Source organism: Parus major, chromosome Z (assembly GCF_001522545.3).
Source record: "Parus major isolate Abel chromosome Z, Parus_major1.1, whole genome shotgun sequence".
NCBI lineage: Eukaryota > Metazoa > Chordata > Aves > Passeriformes > Paridae > Parus > Parus major.
Genome location: NC_031799.1, coordinates 38,235,728 through 38,260,754, shown reverse-complemented (window position 1 = coordinate 38,260,754; position 25,027 = coordinate 38,235,728). Strand labels below are relative to the sequence as shown.

General features: G+C 38.3%; 1 protein-coding gene across 4 annotated transcripts; it reads left to right on the top strand.

Annotated features, from left to right (window-relative positions):
* Window positions 1-389: 389 nt before the first annotated feature.
* On the top strand, window positions 390-24,955 carry SLC35D2 (solute carrier family 35 member D2). 4 transcript variants are annotated; one of them, XM_015653618.3, is made up of 13 exons: window positions 390-601; window positions 3,411-3,444; window positions 6,568-6,654; window positions 9,473-9,540; window positions 11,928-11,999; window positions 13,968-14,036; window positions 15,081-15,183; window positions 16,999-17,091; window positions 19,481-19,548; window positions 20,294-20,372; window positions 22,101-22,183; window positions 22,459-22,559; window positions 22,784-22,872. In XM_015653618.3, exons 1-12 carry the CDS (start codon window positions 459-461, stop codon window positions 22,523-22,525), a joined length of 966 nt encoding a protein of 321 aa, XP_015509104.1. In that variant the 5' UTR covers window positions 390-458; the 3' UTR covers window positions 22,526-22,559; window positions 22,784-22,872. The 4 variants fall into 4 exon arrangements, with proteins under 4 accessions (XP_015509104.1, XP_015509103.1, XP_015509102.1 ...); XM_015653617.3 differs by having other exon boundaries at window positions 391-601; window positions 22,459-23,000; XM_015653616.3 differs by lacking the exon at window positions 22,459-22,559 and having other exon boundaries at window positions 397-601; window positions 22,784-24,955.
* Window positions 24,956-25,027: the final 72 nt, after the last annotated feature.

The following is a 25,027-nucleotide window of genomic DNA, read 5'->3' as shown; positions in this document are numbered from 1 at the left end:
TGCTAAGAGCTAGCTGCAGCCCTGTCCCTGCCGTCTGTGCCCCCGTGGGCCGCGCCCCTCCCTGCCGGGGGCGAGCCTCAGAGGCCCCGCTTTGCCACCGGCCTGGGTTAACAGCACGGCAGGGGTGTGCCGGACGCTGGTGGGACCGGGCTGCGGCTCGGGAGGAGCTGACGCGGCGCCCCGGGCCGCCGGACGCTCCGCGCGGTGCCGGCCCCGCCGCCGGGCCCCGCAGGCCGCGCTGGAGGGGCGCCCCGGCCCTGGCGGCGGCAACGCCCCCCACAGGCGAGGCGAAGCGCGGCGCCGCTCCAGACCCGCCCGCGGGGCCGCCGCCCCGGGACCCGGTGCCGCCGCCGCCGCCCGGGGACGGGCCGGGGAGAAGGAGGAGGAGGAGCGGTGGCCCCACGGCCGCCCTGGTGCCGCCCGCGGTGCGGCCCTGCTCGCCGCCGCTCGCCGCCGCCATGAGCGCCGGGCAGGCCGCGGGGGAGGAAGCGGACTCCGCCGCCGCGTCCCCGGCACTTCCCAGGGTGCTCTCGGCGCTCTTCTACGGGACGTGCTCCTTCCTCACCGTGCTGGTCAACAAGGCGCTCCTCAGCGCCTACAGGTGAGCGCCGGGGCAGAGCGGGAGGCCCCCCACCCGCGGGTGCTGGTACAGCCGCTGCCCGGCCATGCCACACTCCTGCCCGGCGGAGGAGCCTTCCCGCTCCTGTTCCCCTTCCCGCTCCTGTTCCCCTTCCCGCTGGCATGACCCACGGGCACCTCGCATCCCGGGCAGCCGGCTAGTGGGTAATGTGCTGGGAGCCGGGCCGCCTTCTCCAGTTTCAGACCGCTTGTGCCCAATATGTACCAGTTCTGCAGCACCGCCCGACGGCAGGCACAGTTCTGACAACGCCCGACTTTTCTTCGGGGTCTTTTCGCTGTTCCCAGGGGAACGCACCACCTCAGACACCCGTGAGGGAAACACCGTATCCGCTACGCAGGAACAGTTGTTCCTGCCGAACACTATTTTCCTTCCAGCATCTTTATTTTCTGAAGTAGCCAGAAACGAAAAGTTAGCCTAGTAAAGTGGCTTGATCATAAAAACACTGAAAGATTCCGTCCTTGACTTGATGGCTCTAATTCCCATATGGAATCATGGTGATAATTAGCATCTTCTACAATTGTGCAAAGCAACAGCATTAACTGGTGTTAATTAACTGTCTCACACTTTGCATTTTACTCTTAGTCTTGCAGCTGTGGGAAATAGAAGAACCTGAGCATTCACCTCTAGGTCATAGTTTTCACATCTGGATTTGTACTTGTTGGACTTTGATCATCCTTATGTGTCCCTTCTGACTCAGGATATTCTATGATTCTGTGATTGTCCTGTGACTGCCTTTTTTCTCACCATTAACATGTTTTACTTAAAATCTTTGCTTCGTTTTTGTTGTGGTTTAGCTCATCTTGAATCAAAATAAAACAAAGAAAAACCAAAATGAAAAGGAAGTTAGAAAGCCCAACTTGCTGTCGTTTTCTAACATTCTATTCTATTTCTATTTTCTAACAATGCTATTTGAACATAAAGCAGCTGTACTTAACATGTCTCATAAATTGTGCATGGTGCAAGCTGAGATTTTGTTTTATAGTGGTTTTTGTCCTACAGAGTGCAGATCCCTGCAAATCCCTGGCATACATATAGTACACCTGTATGAGATAAGTGAGTACAGTATGTCCAATCAGTAAGCTTAAGTTTTGTATTAAGACCTTACAGCATTCTGGAAATATTTAGGCCTCTGCAAATCACAAATGTCTAGAGAAATCTGTGTATTACAGATGGGCAAACTGTCCATCTTTATAAGGAGTTGCTGTAAATATTAAACAAAAGGTGTTTTGGGTGTTACATGATAATAAATGGAAGTCCTACCGTTTCTTATGTTTTTCCTGTCCCTGATAACTCTGTTTCCCTGAATCTCTTTTGCTATCAGTTGCTCCTAACTCTGTGTTAGGACTGTAATGCTCTTATGACCTTCCTGCTGTGATTCAGTGTTTTGTTTCTTTTGTCAATGCTTTGTTTCCCATCCCACTTGTGTTAATTTGAGATGTACATTTCCCACCACACCAAGTTCGCAGTTTCTGCAAACGTCATGAAGTTCAATAAGGCCAAGTACAAGGTCCTGCACCTGGATTGAGGCAATCCCAGGCACAAATATAGTCTGCACGGAGAATGAGTCGAGACTAGCCCTGGGGAGAAAGACTTGGGTGTGTTTGTGGAAAAAAAGCTGAATATGAACCAGCACTGTGTGCTTGCAGCTCAGAAACTGATCAACTAGCCTGCATCAGAAGAGGTGTGGCCAGCAGGTCAAGGGAGGGGATTCTGTGCCCCTGCTCTGGTGAGACCCCACCTGTAATAATGCATTAGTTCTTGGACCCCCCAACACAAAGAAGACATGGATCTACTGGAACTAGTCCAGAGGAGGCCACTAGTCACAATGGCAATGATCACAGGACAGCAGCACCTCTCCTGTGAAGACAGGTTGAGAGAGACAGGGTTGTTCAGCCTGAAGAAGATTCCAGGAAGACCTTATTGTGGCTTTCCAGTACCTAAAGGGAGCAGCTGAAGATGGACTTTTCAGAAGGCCATGTAGTGATAGGGAAATGGCCTTAAACTGAAAGAGAGCAGGTTTAGATTCACATCAGGAAGTAATTCTTTAGTATGAGAGTAGTGAGGAACTGGAGAAAGTTGTCCAGAAGGGTTGTGGACTCCCCATCCCCAGAGGTGCTCTGGACCAATCTGGATGGGGCTTTGAGCAACCTGGAGTAGTGGATGGCATCCCTGCCCATGGTAGAGGGTTTGGAACTAGATGATCTTTAAGGTCTCTTACAACCTATACCATTCTATGGTTCTATCCTTGCTTTCAGCTAAAGCCAGCCAAAGGGCTATAGTAAGAATGTAGCTGGTTTAGTAGACTATAGATGTTTCTACAATATTTACTTAAGAACTCGATTTTGACAAAAACATATTGCTAGTATGTTTGCTAATATGCTAGTATATTTGGACTGCAAAGATAACCTTCCCCATTAAGAGCAATTGCAAGAGGTTTAGGTTGATATCCCATCTCAGGATTCAAAATATATATTTGGAACTACTCAAGAAACAATGCATTAAGAATTCTCTTAAGTGTGTTAGCTTCACTTTCGAGTATTCCCCAAACAACTAGCAGTTGAGAATTGATCAACTATGCATAGGGTGTATTATGTGGGCTGCAGAAATAAAATATTACGACTACAATAAGTGTAGTCCTGAGCTCTTCTTAAACACAGGCTAGTCATCCTCATGTCTAATTGTTGACTTTGGTATTAAACTCTAACATTTTTATTTTTCCTAGTTATTTCTTTCCATTCCTCAGTACTAAATATCTGTTCATGCTTTTCAGCTTCCCATCACCAATATTTCTTGGAATTGGACAGGTATGTTCACAAGTAAAGCATACTAAAAGTATTCATTATTTTGTAAGTTAAACTAATGATATTAAAGGTAGATTTTAAGGGGAAAAAAAATCACACTTATAGTGAACTGCTTGTCTTCTGGATTAGATACACTATAAAAAACTGTTATCTGTTTCATTGAAAACAGGCAGCTGTGAGCTTGAGTCAAAATCAAGCTTGAGCCTGCAGAGAGTCACATAAAAGAATGCTATTTATTTCTCCTTGTGAAGATCTGTAATTAAGGAATCTGGCCTTCTAAACTGTCCAGCTTTATTCTAGAAAGTGCATGCATTCTGTGAGGGTCCTTGAGCCTTTGTGAACTACATGCAGAGATATTGCCCTGTTTGTAGCCAAACCATGTGTTTCCTCTTAAATTTCTCCCCATTTCCCAGCAGTTTTCCAGTAGGACCAGAATAAAATTTTTGATTCTTTCTTACATTATTTGCCTTTGGGTAAGTTGCAGCATTGCAGCAGAAATGTTTTTTATTTTTTTTTGTTGTTAGGAGGCATCATAGTAAAACCAAAGTTCAGATGTTTGGGGACTGGGTCCATAAAGAAGAATGTGTCACTGCAGAGGGATTACTGATGAAGATTGAGCCTTGAAGCAAGTGTTGTTTAGGCAAATAACTTTTATAGAGAATTTGCCTTCTGCCAAGGCTCCACAGCAGGGGGTAGTGAGGAAGAATTGAAAACAGCATACTGCAAGTCTGACATCTCTGCTGTTAGGTGCTAGAGAGAATAAAATATCTTGTAAAGACTTTGTGATGTGATGAGAGAGTTTTACCCATCCAGACTGCTCAAGGAACCACAGATCATGTTTCAGTGAAAGGCTAGAAAATGTGGCAGTAATTCATGTCTTGATGCAAATTTTTCTTCAGAGAATCTAAGACTTAATGGCATTGTTGTTTTTTTGTTGAGTGGCCCTTCCAAGATTCTTCTGAACTCTATATAAAGTATATATGATATGGCGTGATAAATTAACATTTAAAAAAAACTAAAAGAAACACCTAAAGAAGTTAAAACTGCTGGAGGCTGATGAGAGTTTTTCTCCTAGCCAAAACTGGCCATTTCAAAGAATTGACAGCAGTTTTAACCACTGAAAAGTAAAATCAACCTGTGAACACCACCTTAAGACCTAAGCCTGAGAATTTCTTTGTCTCTTAATTTCCTGGCTATGAAAAGTAACAGAGCTTTAGCTGGCTTCCCGTCCCCTGCCATGCGGCCCGGGCAGGGGCTGGGCTGGGCCTGCTGTGGCTCCTGGCCAGGAGATGGGACCTGCGGGGCTTGCCCCGGGCTCTGGCCGGGCCAGGCTGGTCCCTGGCTCGGCTGCAGTTTTTGCTGTGACTGAATTCACCAGAGACTGCCGAGTAAAGAAAAAAAAAAGCTCTTGACTTGCAGCAGGCTGAGACAGTGACCACACTCTCCAGAGCAGCCATGAAGAATCTTCCATCGCAGACAGCTCCAGCTGCTGCTCCAGCAGAGATCATAGAACCATCTACAAAGCCTGGGCAAGACTTGAACCCTTTCACTACCCAGATGAGACTTGCAGATTAATCCTTTTTTTCCAGAGAAAGAAAAAGAGAGTAATCAACATGTAAAGAGACTTTATAAACTATCAGAAACAGTAAAGAAAATAATTAAGCTTCAGAAAAAGTAAAGAATAAGAAGATGCTTTAATTAAGCTGAAATATTTCTCTGTTAAAGCTATAGACAATAATGTTCTGAAAAAACTCCTTTAATTCATGACAGAGTATATTGAAAAAAATGGAGTGTTCAAAGTGTAGACTTTGAGCAAACAGTAGAGTAGTTGTGATACAGTGAAGTGCTGGAACAGAAGGGGAAAAGTAATAGTTGAAGATTTGGGGCCGCTTGAGGCAAAGAGAAAACTTCTGTTTCCTGAGAAGCTCACAGAAACAAATAAAGAGAACTTTTGCCTTTGAATAACTCATCCTTAAAAATGACATCCCTAGACCCATGGCCCATAACACACCTCAGAGTAATGTGAAATAGGAGGAGAAAATCTGATGGCAGATTTTTCTGGGCAACTGACATCAGAGAAATAGAAAGCTATAACAAAAATAGTTTTCTTGTAAAAAACTCCATAAATTAGCAGAAGAAGACTTATGTTTCTCTACAAAAACTAATAAAAAGACTCTAGAAAGAATTTGGACTGTTTTAAACACCAAAGTTCCAAAGTTTTTTGTCTCTATGTTGTCATGTAAACAAGAGAATAGTTGAGTGAAAGAAAAAAGAGATTTTCTTTTTCTAGAGGTTTTATTCTGGTTTTGTTATTCTTGTAGTTTGTTAATAAACTTTATTCCTTTTAAAGTTTTAAACCTGTTTTGCTCTTGTTCTAATCCACATCTCACAGCAAGAAATAAGTAAGTTTTCTAGTGATTTTTTTAGTTGCTGCTTTAAAACCACAACATTTATTTGGTGCATTGGCCAAGAAATGAAATTAGCAAATCTAAACCACTACTTATGGTATAATGCTTAAGTCTGCAGAACATGACTCTACCTCATCCTCTAGATAGTCAATCACTGTATTTTTCTATTAGGAAAATTTGACCCTTTGTTTTGACTCCCTGGGGACAGCATAGCAATCATACAGCTATGATGTATGACTGCTCAGATATTCATCTTCATTCTGTCTGCATCTTTATTATTTCTTCCTCATGTTGTCAACAGACTGATTAATGCCCTGCCTTAATCTTGCACTACCAAAAAAAAAAAAAAAAAATGTTTTGGGAGTGATTCTGGAGACTAAACAATTCTCTGAGTAAAAATTTCATGGTTTATCTGGGATTGTGTCCTATTTTATTTTCTCAGGTCCTTCTCAGCATGCACTGTTTCACAGAATGCCATTAATTTTCTTCAAGATAGTAGAGTATATGTGTATATTTTACTTTTGAGTAAATAGCTGGCAAAATTGATGAGTGAAATTATTTCAATTTGTCAATTGCATTCTGTGCTGTTCTTTTAGAGAAATACATAAACCCTATCATTTGTCAAATTTGTATAAAGATTTTGTCCTTGAAGCAGTTTTTTCACTAATACATTACAATTTTGCTCATACATGACTTTTCATTTTTCCTTTTTGTTTAGATGGCAGCCACTATACTTATCTTGTATGTGTCAAAACTGAATAAGATTGTTCACTTTCCTGATTTTGACAAAAGCATACCTGTGAAGGTAAGGATCACATATATCCTGGTATTAAAAGGAAAGTGTTATTTCTTATAGTAGCATTCTTTCTTATGAAGACAGGAAAAACATTTGCATTTCTTTTCCAAGTGGGATTAGTTGTATCATTCTTTCATTTAAAAATGGATTTGATAATTTTAATTTCTCTGCAATATTCTAGTCTGGGCTATAGAGATAAGCCCTATTTGAGGAGAAATCTGGTGCCGTTTTGTTATGCAGTACATGGGAAGGGTGCTTTAACTTTATACAGCTAGATGAACTTCTTCATATTCTTGAAAAGTTTTTCTGGATATAGCTCTCAGTGGGATCAATGGGAGATATGTGTTTGTGAAGGATTTTTTAACACAGCATGAAGCTTGGAAATATGAATGGAGCATGTGATAAAGTAATAGAAAAATAATGTAATAGATGTGAAAATGTAATAATAGCTGACTCCCAGTATAAGATTTATGTTCCATAGGAGGGGCTAAAATAATGCTCACTAAAAATACTGTAGATGGTGACCAGCTGCATGACACAGACCTTAGATGTGTATGGTCTAAAGAGGCAGGACAGAATAAATGTGAGTGGACCTCCCCTTCCCTCAGTTTGGGAACTAGGATGTGAAATTACTACACCAATGATCCTCAAAGATTTTTGCATCTAATCAATGTTAATGGAATGTTTCTTTGATGCATTAGCCCATGTGTTTATGTCTGGTTGCAGGGTATTGGTTGTGTTTGCTCCAAGACACAGGGAATGTTCCTAGCCCTGCTGCAGGGCACAGATAATATAGCTTTTCAGGCTCCCATCTTTACCTGCAGAATCTTGCCTCTGTAAAATACATATCAGTATGAGCTTTACAGTGAATGTCTTACAGATACGTTTATTCTTAATGCATGTTGAAATCATTGACATTTCTACATGTACAAGTCTTGGAGGAAAATCTGTGGTATCATTCATAAAATGGACAATCCTTCTTTATTCCAGAATAAGAAGGTTTCCTAGCAGGTAGCTCTGAGTTCCATGTATAAACAGCTTATTGAGACCTTGAGAAGATTCTTCCCCACCAAGTCCTGCTGTGCTCCATCTCTGCTGTTTCTTCACTTCAATTCACGTACAAAGACATTAAAAAAATACAGCATACGTTTTCTTTATCCTAATAAAATCTGTTGTTTGGAAGACTTTGCTGGATAGGCTGGGAGCAGTCAGCATTTTAGCTTACAGGACCTGCATATTGTTTGCAGTGCTGGATTTGACTAGTCAGAGTGAATCAGCTGGATTGCTCATTGCTTGTTTTCTCAACTTTTTAAGGAACCCTTAGGCCAACTCCTTATCCTTTTGTCAACTTTTGCTTTGACACTAAGACTTTGACATTTCACTTCTCAACTGGTTTATGTCTTCAGAGCATTCAGCTTGAGTTTTAAAGTAGTGAGATGCTTATTTTAGTGATGAAGCTTTGAAGTTCCTGACCCTTTCAAAGTAAATGATTCATTGATCTCTGCTGTTGTACTGGATGTTGTAATTTTGTCTTTACAATGGAATGAATTTCAGAGGAAAGATAATATAATGTCTGCTCTGTTTTCAGCCTATAAATTAAATAAAGCAAAATGTTCTAAATAGAAATCTGCAGATGAGATAGTGCATTGCAAAATTTTTGCAAACATATGTCAACATGCTGAATATTTATTGTTACTCATACTCCTGCTTTCTTTGTAGTCCTGTTTACTTTTACTGTGACTTTCACTTAAAAGTTAACTTCAGTTGACTATCAATTAACTTTTACTTCACATTTTTTCCTCTCTTGCTGTGAAAGAAACACAGAATTTTTAACATAGATAAAATACCCCACTCTGTATGCTTTTCCAGCAGACAAAATTTTAAGAATGCATAACCTTTGACTTTAGTGTCCTCCAAAGTGTCCATGTGTAGAAACAAGAGTGACTATTACACATTAGGATAGAAGATCTGTTATGTCTTTCTGCCGTTTCAGTCCCTCTCGACTGATAGTGAATGGGACCAAATGTACACACTGCCTTTGCCCTCATTGATTACTTTGGTTGGTTTAAATCTTCTGCAAATTCCAGCCTTACCCATTCTGTGATATTGTATTTTTTTTCTGTAACAGGAGAATTAATGGCTTTGAATTGCAGCTGATTATTGTAGGGATCCATGTCTTCTTAATTTTCTACCTTCTTCCATATTTTCTTAAGGCTCTGAAGTTCCTTTATTGTTTCGCTGTATTGGGTTATGTATCATATGTTTCTGTGCAAGTCAGTCTCTTTGCTAGAAGCAAATTTACTCATAATTATTTACCTTTCCTTTCTACTGTCTCATATGGCTTAATTTTCTGGGTAGATCTAAAATGTTGCAACTTCCAACTATACTGATATGTGTGGAATACATAGAGAAGGACGGCATATTTATAGTTTATTAGCTTTTTTATTTCACCTCTTCACTTGCTTATTTAGCTACTGTTGTTAATATTACTTTTATATCTAAATTAAATATTAAAATGGGTATTAATATGAGGATTATAGTAACTAGAATAAAAGTGATTAACATTTACTCTAAATGGATTCTAAGTATCACTAGTGGTAGATTGCAACTCTTTTAATGACATCAGTGAAGCTGTGATCCTGACCAGTCACATAAATGGAGCTGCAGATGAGTTTGCAGCATAGTTACATTTTCTTCCTGTTAAAAGAAAACCTCTTTCTTGATAAAAGTACATCTGATATGATAGGTATCAAATTCTATCAAGTAAAGTTTCTCAACAGTACTTCTAAACAAAATAATCTGAGTTGTGCTTTTAATTTTATCACAGTTGTTTCCTCTGCCTCTGATTTATGTTGGAAACCACTTAAGTGGATTATCAAGTACCAGCAAACTCAGGTACAGTAAGTAGAAGTTATAAGTAGACTGTTTGGATTTTACCCTTTTCTCTTGTGGGGTAAAAAAGAAACACTACAGAAGAACATTGTCTAGAGTCTTAAATCCATGTGGTATCTGTCTGCCTGTCTGTCTAAACCCCTGGTACTGTTATGAAATTTTTACCCAAACATTTGATCAGTTTATAAGTTGTCTGCTTCCTTTAAGGGGAGCTTAGCCAGACCTCTACTGACATAAAATCACAATACTCCTATGTGACCATGAAATGCTTACACCTTCGCCTCATGCTCAAGCATCCAGCTTTTCCTGGGTGTCTTAACCAGAGAGTTAGGTAAGATATCTCTGAAGGAAGAAGCATAAAGAAATGCTTGTACCATGATGTCATGGTAGGTACTTAGGAATCACCAAGAGATGAAAAAACTGCTGTATAGTGGGGTAATGGTGCAGGCCTAGCCTTGCTAAGTGCCAAAAGCAGGTTGTCAGGTGAAGGGTGCTTGAAGGGTGTCTTGACTCCTGTGTGCCTGTAAGTGTAGACCCATGAGAGTTGCTTCCATGCTAGAGTAAAAAAGATTTAAGTAATGTAGACATGTGCTGTAATAGAACGAGTAGCTGTATTTTCTGTGGAAGATGAGCACGGAAGCATGATGGCTGTACCAGGACTGGAGGATACAGCACTACTATTGTGGTGTTTTTTATATCACTGCAGGCTCCTGAGGGTCTGGTACTAAGCTAAACCAAAACAGAATTTTGCAGGTTTATGCACATTTCATAACTATGAGAAAGATCCTAGGAAAGAAAATAGAATCATAGAATCTTAGAATCATCAGGGTTGGAAAAGAACTTTAAGATCATCCAGTCCAAATGTCAACCCAGCACTACCACTGTAACCCTGGAGCAGTAACCTTATCACCCAGTGCCGGATCCAAACGCCCCCAGGGATGGTGACTCCATCACCTCCCTGGACAGCCCCCTTTAATGCCTGATCACCCTAACAGTAACAATTATTTTCTAGTATCTAGTCTGAATCTCCCCTGTCTCAGCTGAAGGCCATTTTTTCTGGTGCTTTCACTGCAGGTACAGTAGAAGAGATCTCACCTCACTACACCCTCCTTTCAGGGAGTTGTAGAGAGTGATGAGGTTCCCTAATGTATTACTTTTCATTTGTTTACATTTCTTTTTATTTATAGAATTAATGTTCTCTAGCCATGAACTAGATGCCTGATTCTGCAACCCTTTGTTAAATGTGTTCACAAGCTGTTCCACTGAAGCAGACATAAAAACTTAGGCAGTACTGTGCCTAGTAGCACTTCAGCCATTGTGAATATGAAAGTAGTTTCAAAATTGTAGAAGTTGGCTTTTTCTTTCTCTTTTCTCTGACTGTAAATTTAAGTGTTTTGTAGGGTATATAAATGCACCTTCTCCCTCTCCTGTGGCTAGTATATCTCTTTTATATTTATTAGTTGTCTCTAATTTTTATAACAGAAACTTTAAAATGCCTGCAGTGTTTCTACCATTAATATTTTGTTCCATTGCATTTTATTACAATATATGACACTTGTTTCCATCACTGAATTCTCCACCTTGTTTGGGTTGTCTGGAAAGTGCAGATGATCCTATGCATAAATTCAAAATATCTGTTGTAAAGTTATCAAACATTTTGTTAGGAATTGTATCATTTATTAATGCAATTGTTAACAATTACCTTAAGCAGGGGATTAATTGATCCATATGGCCATGCTGTCACATTTGCAAAGTGTCAGATGCAAATATTTTCACACTCAGAACGGTTTCCAACTGCATTACTTTACAGAAATCAACAATATGCTGCTAAAAGTAGCATTTTGTTTGGTAATTGCAGCTGGTACCACCTTTCATGTTCCTTGTATTTCCTCTAATTTTTTGGTTATGGATTTATTTTACTTTTTTCAAAGCTACAATTTGTTTACTAAGCATGTTTTCTTTGTATTTTGATACCGGTACATGTTTTCAGAGACAGGTTTATTGTCTCTTCTCTTCAGTTTACAATAGAAATAATTTTTCTTTAACTCTGCCTATGAATTTTGCAGAAAAATTATTTCATAAGGATTATGTCAGGTAGAGAATACCTACTATATTCCATTTCAGTAATGGAGAGTGACCTTCAGAACATAGCCAGTTGCACTGATTTACAAATTGGCAAAGCTTCCTGTCTTTCAATGACTTGGTTGTCTAATGTGCATCTAATGCCAGACAGACAGTTTTATATATGCACTAAATTATTTGGTATTTGTTTTGGTTTCTTATTTCTGGACTAATTGTTCCATCCCCTGGGTTAGTAAAGTAAGAATTAGATTATAAGAATGCTGTTAATCTGATACTATGCTTGGATTTTTATTTTGTTTTTTTGACAGTTTGCCGATGTTTACAGTGCTCAGGAAGTTTACCATTCCACTTACTTTACTGCTGGAAATCATCATACTTGGGTGATCCTTTTTGTTTGTTTTTGGGGTTGTATTTTTGATTTGTTTTTTTTATTTTTCATTTAAGATACCTTTATTTTAGATTATATCAAACTGATTACTTGTGTCATTTCATCAGAATATTGAATGAGAGATTTTTACTTACGAATAGAGACAAGCAAATAAAGTGATTTATGTAGCTTTTTTGAAGGCATCCTACATTTTAGTGAAGAGAGTGAAAAAATCAACTTGTTTTCATTTTCATATCTCATTCTCTAGACTGTTACACTGGTTTCAGGTCTGCAGACACAACTCAGACACTTTCAGTAGTTATGTTTGTGTTTTGTCTTGGAGGCTCCTAAACTGTGAACTGCTTCAAACAGACAGATCCTGATGTCTCCAAAGAATGCTGATAAAAGCAGTCTGCTTTTGTAGCATAACTGTCTGTGTCAAGTCTGAAAACATACCAGGTTAATGAAGCAAAATGGTATCTACCAGCTGTTAGATGAGAGAATTCCTTACTTACAGACACCTATGTTATTTTTCATGAGAAAGTAAGGATATGCTAGCTGCTCAGGATCTCTAATTTCAGTAGTACTGAGTTGGAGGAATAGGAGTATAAATACATCATACTTTGTCTAGAACTTCACAGTTCAATCCTCATGGCTGGTTCTGGACTCACAAAATGAATTCACAAGGAGAAAACCAGCTTGCTGAAGCTGAACCCAGGCAACACGATGGTTGGGGAAAGCTAAAAAAGCAGAAAACAAAAAGCCCCCAAGCAAACTGACATCTCCTTTTGGCTAAAGCAACAGTTAATTGATCAATGTGATTCATATTTGGAGATGCTCTGGAATTCTTTCGTAGTTTTAATATCTCCCAGAGAAAGCAAAACTTGCTATCTTCTATTGGCCTAAAGACTCCCAAAAGCAAGTGAAAAAAAAAAAAAAAAAGTGAAGTCAGTGAGATTATTATAAGTCCTTAGCTGGAGAACAGCAATGTGACCTATGAGTGCAAGCAACATCCTAACCAAAGCAAAGCTTAGGAGAAGAATGCTGTATTGGTGCAGACTGATGCAGTGTGTTCCCTTAGGGCTGAAAGTGAAAGGACTTTGGAGAGTCTGTGCAGGCTTATGTCAGGATCTTTGAAACAATAAAATTTGGGTTGTTACTCATGAGCATTATTACGATCAAAGCCTAGTTTATCTAAAGTCTGGTCAGCATTTTCTTGTTGGGACAGTGGTCTGCAGATGTGCTCCTTTACACAGAGGATTTCTCCAAGAGCATTCCTTCAAGAGCATTGTACATTTTGTTTTGATGGATCTCTCTCCATGTATCTTGTCAGAATAAGAACTAGGGGAATATCTGTAAGGCATACTGAAGTAAGGTGTAAAAAAGAGTACTTAAGATATCCAAATAAAATAGTGTAGATATAAAAACCTTTCTATAGGTTTACAGTATGCTTTTTACTACTCTGGGGCAGCACTGATGTAGTAGTGAAGAATGTCATAAACTCCATGTTTTCCCTTTCAAGTACAAAATTTCTGTTTGAGTTCAAAATAAGGATCTATTTGAAAATAATCCAGACAATGTGCTGTATAGCATCTTCCTCAACAAAGGTGATATGAAAAACTGCATGAGAAATGTACAGTGATCTTCTTTTATTGGACTACTGGGAGACACTAAAATATGTCTATTATGAATATCAATACACATTAAATTTGTTTGGTTCAGTGCTGTTACTTTGAACCTTTTTATCTTTACTTTTTTAATAGTCTAGTAAGAGAGTGCTTTTTTCAATCTCTGTTCTCAGGGCCAAGGTCTGACAGCATGGCACATGGGCAATCACGTTGTTTCTGTAAGGTTGTCAAGACTTTGCCCTCCTGTTAAACGTTCTTTGATTATTAATTGCTTTGAAACTTTTCAGGCAGACAGCCATTTAATCTCCACTTCAAATAATGAAAATGTGAACTGTTTCAATTTTTGCCTACAGGAAACGATACCCACTGAATATTATAGTCAGCGTATTTGCCATCATTCTTGGGGCTTTCATAGCCGCTGGGTAAGGTTTTAATTTCTCATATAGAGCTATATTATAAGGGGAGGGACACCAGGAGGACTTTTTCCTTGTTTAGTGCCAAGTAAACCTAAGCTGAGATCAGTTACTCTGGGTAAAGTTGATTTGGAAAATCTCTCTAGTCTAGAAAATCACTGGGAGGTGCAGTTATACAAAGGAAAAAATCTAATTCCTGCTGACAGTCTTTGGGTGTGTCTTTTTCACCTTTAGATTTTCCATGTTTGCAGGATCGTAAGTGATGCAAGTTAAAACTGTGTGAGGAATGCTATTTTTATTTCATGGTATCAGTGTACTTTAATAATCTTGGAAAAATATATTCATGTTCTGGATAGAAAGACCGGTATTTTGGTTGTTATATCTGGAGTCAGACATTGTATATTTTTTTAAATCATAAAAATCTCACTTTTAAAAAAATAATTTACATTGTGAGATAATATTCACCAAGCGTCTGTATGCTGTTGTTCTCTGTTTTCTGTTTGACCATTCCTTTACCTAACTGGAAAGGTGATGTTTTGTTCTTTTGTTTCCTGACTTCGCTATGAACAAGGGTAAATAATTTCCATGTGATGTGACGCAGTTAGAGCCATATCCTATTAAATGAATTGACCTGTATTGATGAGGTAACTAGTCAAAACTGAAAGGATGATGTCAAATTAGTCAAAAGAGCTGGATTTTATTTCCTAACCAGTTTTTGTAGTAAAAGAAATAGGTAAGTATATTCAGTTATAATTGGACTGGTTGACAGGGTTGAGATGGGTGGAATTTTTCTCTGAATCAAAACTGAACATTTCCTGCCACTTTCACACTGAGTATTACGAACTCTCTGTTGCCTCATTTGTGATGGTCCTGTGACTGGAGAAGTGTAAAATCCTTTGACTTACAAAGAAGGCTTGAAACCAAACCTGTGACTGGCTGGAGTTCACAGGATTTGCATATCCTCATTCACTATATTCATCTTGGTAAGCAAGGTGATGCAATGCATTGCATATTTTTTGCTTATTTACAATATAACATTTCTTTCTTTCCCAGGTCTGATCTGTCCTTCAATCTGGAGGGCTATATATTTGTGTTGCTAAACGATATCTTCACAGCAGCAAATGGAGTTTATACCAAGCAGAAAATTGATCCAAAGGTAACTGTGGGGTGATTAGATAGACGTTAGCATTATGACAGTGGGCTATTGACCTGGTTTAGGACAAATTTAGGGAGGAAACCTTCAAAAGGATCCCTCTAGAAAGCAAATTCAAGTGGCCTTTCCACCTACCTGTTTGGGAGATAAACTTCCTTTGAGAAAAGTGGAAAAAACTGTTTATTTAACAAGCAAGGTACCCACAAATATGAAAAAAAATTTAAAAATTTAACAATGGAACCTCTCATTGTTCTGAAGAGATGGCAAATTCAGAAAGTCCTTGTCATGGAGTGTAGCTCGTCTCACTCAGTCTCTTTTCAGTCCCTCCTGCACTGGAAAGTGCCACATCCCAGGCCCTGGTGGGCCACAGGCATGAGCTCCCAGGCTCCCAGGTTTTTTTTGGGGTTTCAGTCCAGAGCAGGGACAATCATCCCTCACTTTGCTCTCAGGTCTAGTTTTAAAGGCACAAAACTTATTTCTGGGCTAAATAGATGAACAGGGATACAATTCAGCATCATAAAGTCACTCAGGACATTAGTCACCCCAGGACAGCTACTTATTATATGACTTTTATGTACTTACCATTATGAACTCGTAAATAACTTCATTTACTTTCATGTTTCAGTTGATATATGCATTCTTAATATAGAACAGCCTGGAAAAAATTGTTATTTGTATCTCTGGCCAGGCTTTGGTAAGCAAACAGTGTATTTTCTTTTCTTCCAAGTCTTTTAAGCAGAGTTTATAGTTACAAAAAACAAAAACAAAAACAAAACAAACAAACAAAAAACCAAACAAAAAAACCCCAAACCAGAAGCAAAGAGTTTAGACTGCTAAATCCAAATTTGATATATATTTGTGTAGGGACGATGACTTCTTGACTAGAAACACACTTTATGTGAGGTTTATGTAAAGTAAACAGAGAACTGTCCAGCCTGAGTCATAACTACAGTAAATATAGTCTTTTTTGATTATCTAAAAGCAAATCTGCAGCAAAGGAAGGCATAACAAGGAATTAGGTGATATCTTGATACATATTACTTACGAAAATGTTGGGCTGCTCTTCAAATGCAGTGCCATCAAACATACAATGCCATAGCAAGGAGCAGTCTTGGATAGAGGTTTGGTTTCTTCTGTGCCTCACTCTGTATACCAGAAATATATGTCTTTTAATAATCTGAGACATCTTAGTCAATTCCAGACTGCATTTTTATTTATGAGCTGCACTTAACTGCCTCACAATTTTCTGCAAAATACAGGAGAAAAGATAGGCTGGAGAGATTTTCTAAGCACCATGGCTGAATCTGGAGGAAGGGAAGGCTACTTTTTCATTCCACTAATCTGCCTTTGTGTCAAGTTAACCCACAGGTTATATGGCAACCCTCAGTTACATAAAGTTACATCAATTATCAGTGATTACAAAGCTATATCTATGAGTCAAACTTCATTCATTTTCCTGTTACATGTTTTCGGTTGATTTGGAGTTGAAGGACTGGGTAATTCCCTGGCCAGGCAGAGATTTCTGTGAAGTCAACAGAAAGCATTTCTGGACCTGTGCTTTTAAAAGTTCCTGGTGTTGTATAGAAAGTGTCCAAAGTATAACATAGCAGTAATATTCTGCTGAATGCACAGACTGAAGGAGAAACTCAGCTTAGTATGAAACACTGAATCCCAGGATTGCAAGCTTGTATTTTAAATTGAGATGTATTCAATTCTGTTTTCTCACTGACAGTAATGTCAGAAGAATTACCAGAGTACTATGTAGTATTTTGCTCAGAAATGGCTTTTAATGCCAAACATCATGCTAATTTTTCACAGGAATTGGGAAAATATGGTGTCCTGTTTTATAATGCTTGTTTCATGGTGATTCCAACAGTTATTATTAGCTTTTCTACTGGAGACTTTCAGCAGGTAAGTAGCAATAATGAATATCTCAGACTGATAATGTTATTTTGTTCAGATTTCATTTAGGGAGTGGGAGGGGCTTTTTGTTTGTTTCTGAAGAGGTAATCCTACCTCTACGTTAGTGATTAGTGCTTGAAAATTGTGACTTGGACTTGACCTTCACAGGTAAGAACTTCTGATTGTTCATGTAAGGAGAACCTGAGTTTGTGTGGTAGTCCTTATTTGGCTCTTCATCTATGAACTAACATATGTTCCCACCTAGAACAAATGGTTGAGAATCCAGCTGCACTGTAATTTGCCACATGGTCTAAAGATTGCAGCTACACAATTTCCAGTCTTTCTCTCATTCATGTCCAAGGCAGATTTCTGTTTAGTCTGAGTCTAGTATGGTAACCTACATTTTGCATTCCTGTAGAATGAGAGCAAGACTCTCCTCAGGTAATCCTAGTCCAGTATCTGTAGGCAGTATGTCCTGATACGTAAAGTATCAGAGCCAAAGGTTCTCCTGGCTGCCTCACAGACTTGCTGACTTGCCTTTTTTTGTAATAGTGAAATGAGTCTAGTCACTCATATTCCTTTCTAGAAATGTTTTACATTTGCCATGGAAAATTCTTTGGAGGGTGTAATCAGTCATTATAGTGTTCTTTGTTTTATGTTATTGTGCCCTGAACTCGCATGATTTTGTCATTGTGCTCTTAGAATTCTGCTTTAAGCAGAAAAATTATGATTCCCTGAAAGTGCTGGAATTAGGTCTTCTGTGAATGTGAAATTTAATGTCATTTAATTTAATGATTAATGTCATCAGTCCAGCACAACCTTGTGCTACTTTACGAAAATGCTGCTACTGCCCATCTTGGAAAAGGGACCCAAGTTTGTATAGCTGTAAGATTTCAACTGCTTTTCCAGCACACAGGGTTGGAGGTATTTTGGGAGACTTGGTCAGAGAAGTTTACCTTGTTGCTAGGTTTACTACAGGGGAAAATAAGGAGTGCCCACTAGCTGATTTGCTGCAAACAACTTAATGCTCAATTACCAGAAGAGAATAAATATCTATTAGAGAAATACATTGTGCTTGCTGTGCACTGCATTGGTTTAATGCGGTAAGAGAAGTCTTAATAATAGAAGTCCTATTAAGTTATTACTATTAAATTGTGCAGATAACTGTGTCAGTGTGACACACAGAAACCAAATCACAGAGAAAAAAGAGAAAATGGAAAAATACCAGTGACAAGTCAGCAAATGATTGTAGATTACCCTTGTACTTAGCAGATTTTCAGGCCAGTTTTTATCATGGCAGAGCTTCTTGCCTTGACCCATCAAAGCATGCATCTTTTGCTGTAAAGTCTAAACATCAGTACCATTTCTGTATGATAGGGAAATGCTTCTACTCCCCTAGCTAGTTTTGTAATCTTGCAGAGATTGCAGTTTGTGAGTGAATGTCTGTTACTCCCTTCTCCTTCCCCAGCTAGGTAACTGTGAGGGCAGGAAAGCATGATGCAGTATAAGAGGAAGGAAGCCCCAGAATGGCTCTCTGTTATACTCTGCAGCTTGTTGTTGCACAGCAGCAAAATTCTAGCAGGGCAGACCTGCTCAAGATCTTTTTTACCTATTGCCTCACATGGCAGAGTCTCAGCTGGCTGCAGCTCAGCATGGACTAACAGCCTTTATTCTGTTTCTCAAAATGTGAATTCCCAGTGTTCAACCTTAGCTGAATTTGGTGCTTATGCAGCAAGTGTAAACTAACCAGATTAATATGAGGCATATACAGGAGTTACTAGAGATGGGAAAGAAGAATCTGTGACATGTTTCTTAGTGACGGTGTGCCACTGTGTGTTTGTTTGCTGCACTTCACTAGGGAGGATACTTAAAAATGATTGAGCCTTTTCATTGACCTTCATTGTTGAGAGACCTTAGTAATGCTCAAAAGCTCAGGCTTGGGCCTTGAAAACTGCTCATGAATTAATCTGTGGTGTGGAAGAGATTTAAAGGAAATATTTATGTTGCTGTTTCTGTCTGTCCCACATCAACACTATTTATTTTGTGTTATTATTCACAGTGTTAGTATCTGTCAGTAAATACCAAAACAGTATTCTGTATTGAGTTTATGTTCATTGCTTACACAAGTGTGCACTTGTGTATCTGCACTGCGCTACGTGTTACAAGTATGTGTCTAGGTATCATGGGTGTTGTCATCCAGTTGTTTCTCAAGTTAGATGCATTAAACTGTTTCCAAAAATAATATAAATGGTTCAAAGTTTTGGTATGAATTAAACATATTTTGTTAATTTACATATTTTCATATTATGTACATTTATATTCATATATATTCATATTAAGTACATGTGTTTACAGTTGATTATATAGCACATAATTCTCTCTCTCTTTTTTTTAATAGGCAACACATTTCCAGCACTGGACAAATTTTTTATTTGTCTTTCAATTTATTCTTTCCTGCTTGTTGGGGTAAGGACACAGGGGAATCAAGCAGGTTGTTTTCATGACAGTGTTTTAAATTGCAAATCTCAAACGTAAGACTCACTAATAAATTATGTTAAAGTTCAAAGAAAATGTTTTTTTTCCCCTCAGGGTTATGCCTTGACATTTAATTATTTCTAATGGTGTAAATAACTGTTCAGTGCTATCTGGATTTTTGACCTCACAGTACAGTGCTGAACAACATGGCATTTAGCTTTATATTTTCTGTACTGTCTCTTCTGTCTGTCTCTTCCAATCGTCTAACTTTTTTTGCAGTTAACGGCGTGTAAGTCCTTGAGTATAGGAACTGTTTCAGTGCATTTGTTCTTTAAAGCAGCTGGAGAAGTGTGGGAGACTTAAAAGTAATGAAACAATGCCTTGTTCCTCTTGAAACTGCAGAGTCAAAGGAAGAATAAGTTGCATTCTGTTCTTTTCTTACACATCATAATCAAGGGGTTAAACTAACTTCAAATACTGACATATAAACAGCACAGAGAAAAGGGATATCACTGCTGAACTCAAGTAGCATATTTTAACGTATATTTTGAATATTCTGTATGTGCACGTCATTAACTTAAAATAGAGATTCGCAGAAATTCTTTTATAAGGGTTTGAAACAGGTGAGATTATAGATCCCAGAAAAATATTCATACAGAAAATGCTGAACATCTTGAAGTATTGCTAAACTTTTTAGCTTCTTGGGAGTAACTTATATTTTTTTTCCTTTGTTTAGGTTTCTCTTGATGTATTCTACTGTCCTGTGCAGTCATTACAATTCTGCACTCACAACAACAGTAGTCGGTGCCATAAAGGTGAGTTATGGACCAGAAAAGGGAAATAAAAATGCTCAAATAGATGGAAAGAGCATTGGCTCAGCAGCGATCTTGATTTCCATCTCTACTTTGAGATGGAAACTCAAAATGAGGGCTAATGTTGAGACACTGCTTGTGCCAAACAAGTACACCACAAAGTGACCCTTTCTCTTGCATTGAAAGTCGGGTATGCTCCAGAAAGCATTGTTAGTATTGATCTATTTTTATTTCTCCTACAAGAAAAACTGGAACAATTTTAATTAAAATGTGTACATTTAGCCACATTTCATCAGGCACTATCCCCTGCCTCTGTAGTTTATTAAGTTATTGTGTGTGAGCTGATCAGGACTAATCTGCTTTTACTTTGGGCTAAATAAATTTCCTTTGCAGCTGATACATAGGGCTTTCATCGATACAGAATAATGTCTAAGCTGAAGTACAGAGTGTGCTTTATGGTTAAGTGTGTCAGCCTCAGTTGAAAACTTGTCTTCTAGCTGAGCAGACTATTTAATTTTGGTTTGTACAAATTCTGGTGAATCTGATCAACAGCAAAACATGCATCTCTCAAAAACTGAACCCAGTGTCCTTACAGTCTGCTTTCTTTAGCCCACTTTAGTTTAAAACCATGCATCTTGCTTTGTATTGATGAGGTCAGAATGTCTAGGAACATCTATGACTAACCATGTTTTTTTGAAGGCCAGTTTGGAAAGAAGCACAGTACTGTAAGGCTGAAAGAGCTTTAGTAAAGGTAAAACTTATGCAGCTGGGGAAAAACATTTTCAGAATTCAAACTAGATTAGGCTCAGGAATAACAGTGCTAAAAGTGCTTCCTTCCATAACTAAGGAAAACTACATTCACCATAACAAAATCTGAAAAAGTAGGCTGGTGCTTCTCTTTCTACATTCTTTCTTTTTTGAAAGCTGCAAGATTAAGTATTTCATTCTGTGGCCCTGAAACTGTCCTTTTAAATTTTATGTCTGCATCAAACCATTAAGTCAGGGAAAGTCTATATTTTCTAAGCTATAATAGTCTTTGACACACATTGAGCAGCTTTAAAGTTGAGAAGCAGGTTATGATGCAGAAGTCTCCAATAGAGACTGGTAGAGACAGATGTCATTGTCTAGACTGGCTGCTAAAACAATTGAAAACAACCAAGTGTCGGTAAAATGATCACACACTTCTACATCTTTCCTTCTGTCTTTAGGGGACTATTTTTCCAAAACTTGATGTGGGTGGGTGAGATGTAGAATCTTTAAATTGTGCCTGTCTTGAACCTGTACCAAGTGATTTCAGTGCACATTTAGTTGGAAAAGTAAGCAGATAACCCTCTTAAGGTAATAATGAAGAACTTTAAGGCATCCTTTTTATGTTGGAGGACCTAAACCCACTTTTAAGAAATGGGATTTGAATCCCAAAGATGATAAAGAAATACATTTCAAAAGGTGGCCTTAGCTCCATTTTGCCCAATGTTTTTTTCCCCTAGAAGGGCACTGTGCATTGTATACATTTAGAAAACATACTGATTTTATTGTTTTTTTCATTGCTACATTATACATAAGGCTGACATCCCATGAAGTGAATTTAAAGGCTGATTTTAGAGTGGTGAGCAACTCTGACCACTGAAATAGTATAGGTATTTCCTTAGAAAAGTGAAATAGCTGATATTGCTTGTATTCATGGAGATGAAATCTGATGTAAATAAATGCATGACTTTTGTTTCCTTTCAGAATATATCCATTGCTTACATTGGAATGTTGATTGGTGGAGATTACATATTCTCCATGTTAAACTTTGTAGGGCTAAATATTTGGTAAGTGAAACTTGAATAGCCTTTATTTATTAAAGCTGAAAACTCCTCAGTGAACTCTAGTTTTATGTTTTGTTTGATTGGACTAATTTGGGTGATACAGTTTTGAAACTACTGGCCTGAAGAAGAACTGCTTCCAGATGTAAAGTTCATTACAGTTAGTTTATGTCTGTTTTTAGATATTAAATCTTACTCTGGTAAGGCCTAATTGTGGAAATATGTCTGCAGTTTTGCTGTGTGGAATTGAATTGCTTCTTTTTTTCTTTTGTTATGAGCAGCTGTTCTGAGCTGCAAGGCTTCCAAGTAAAAGCCAGCTGTGGTATGAGAAGTGAGAACACTGACTGAATGAATTGTGCCTACTGAATATAAGTTCTAAATTGTGAGTTGTTACTTTCTGTGCTTAGATGCATTTGTGTGTATGAATGTTTGTGTGCATGAATCTGCCCGGGACTGCTTTCTCAGATGGATTACATAGTTTTGAGGCACTCCTAGTTTATGATAGCTGGTGTTCTTTAGCCCTTCAAAAGGAAAGGTATATACCTATGAAATGACTTCTGTAACATCAGATATCTTTGACACCACTGTTCATTCTTTTTTCTTTAGTATGGCAGGAGGACTGAGATATTCATTTTTAACATTAAGAGGAGACAGCAAGCCTGCACAGCCTGGGGATGAAGAGAATACACTTCCAGTGTCAAAGAGTTAGACAAAATGCCTGCCTTGATAGAGACTGAAGATGCAAGTTTGTTTAACATTGCCAAGACCTTAAATAAGTATATGCTGGAACATATTTGGAATATCAAAAAAAAAAAAAAAAAATCTACCTCAGTTGTCACAGACACGCACACAATTCAATGGCTCAGACGTATTCTTGCACACCATGTTTTTTACATGTAAACTAGTTGGATTTTGGCTTTTTTTTAAATTCTGCAAGTCATTTGATAGGAGGGAATTCTATGAGAAAATTTCAAGTTGTAAACTTCTGCCTGTACTTGGGTGCTATTTCAATAAGATATTTGAGCTCTGTTTCAGTGATTGCCAGTAGTTTCTTGAAGCAAAACCCCCTGTAAAGATCATGAGGCTTGATTCACCATTGCCTTATGCCATATGCAATCTTTAATATCAATGAGGAGATGAAAGATCCTAGTGGTTCATGTTGATTTGTATTTGCTCTTGAGTAAGTGATATAGAACTTATGGGGCAAAGAGGATATTCGCCTGCAGATTGTTCCCTGTGTGTCAATTAAAAAATTCAGGCAATGTCCTTGTGTGTAAATTGTGTAGGCATTCTCTCTCTGTGTTTCTCTCATCCTCAATCACACCATGGTGTTATGCAGCAGTCGTCACTGCTGTTATAAATGAGCCCTCATAACTTTGCAGCAGGTGAAGGAGAGTAGGGAAATGACAGGGGATTTTTTACTATTTAAATATTTTTTTGTGCGTGTGTCTGTGAGCCAGTACCAACAAATCTGTTTTTGTTAAGGTACATTTTTCTTTTTATACACGGTCCCCTCCTCTCACATTTTGTCTGTAACCACCTTGCTGCAGAGAAGTGGTTGTGAAGCTGTGTGAAGCTAGCATGTGAAGCTGCTAGTTTATGTCTATGTGTTACTATGTGCTACTATGAACAAACACAGTAGGGAAGGGAAACAGATATGTGAAAGACTGACTTGTGTTTAAATAAGGAGAAATGGCTAGTGTCCTGTTGTGTCTCATATATGAGATAAGTAAAAGCTTATCTCATACTAGTTTATGCTTTTGATTCTATGCAAGGAATCATAATGAGCCTGGGGATTACTACAGTAGGCTCAGCTGGTACAGGGGTTAAGGGGCCCAGACTGATGATCTGAGTTATCATCTGGGACAATAGCACCCATATCTATATTTCAATAACACCTATATCTATATTTCCTTCTTTGAAAATACTTGATAATGTTTACCTGTATCTGAAGATAAAGTGTTAACCTTTGAAAACATGATAGGAGCATTGAAGTGTTGGAAGACAGCAGAGAAATTAATCTTGTTGAAGTTCTCAATTCCCTGCAAGCATGAACCAAGATTTTTGAAAATAATCAAATTGGAAGATTTGGAAGACTTTGACATGGAACCAGGGTGATCTAATGACATATTTGATCCCCACTTAAATTAAAATACAGCTAAGAAAATCCGAAAACCACTACTCTGTGTGTAGCACATCAATGACCAGTCTCAATTAGATCTGTGAAACACATGGGTAACTAATACCAGAACCTTCAGGGAGTCACTGCCCACATGGATTTGAATGGCAAGAGGAGCAGTGACTGTTGATACTAGAAGTGGCATTTAAAGGCACAGTCAAAGTGAGAAAATAAATCTGAGCTATCCATTTTCTCACAGCTGGTTAAGAATATGATCTTCATTTCTATCTGCTGAAGACCTTTGAAGGGAAAGTGTTGCTGCAAATATTTTTCAGTGATCTGTTTTTAAAGATTTCCTTTATGCTTAAAAACCTTCAATGTTTTTGAGTGTATTCTTTTATAATGCTCCTCTTTCTTCAGATCATCTCTACCTCCACAATTCCAATTACTGAATCTTAACTCTTTGACATGAGGCAAGGTATTGGAAGGTTTTCATTAATTATGAAATTAGTATGAGTGCCATTTGATTGCAATACTGATGAACACACAGAGGCACCTGCTAAGTAAGATGTAGTTCCCACAAAGGAACACCTAACATATGCATATAATTCATTAATATTTTTCTGTACCTTTTATAAATAAAAATATTACCATTTTAATAGGTGTTTTGTTTGTTTGGTTGGTTTTTTTTTTTTGTGGATGGACACATATAATAGTCCCAAACATGAACA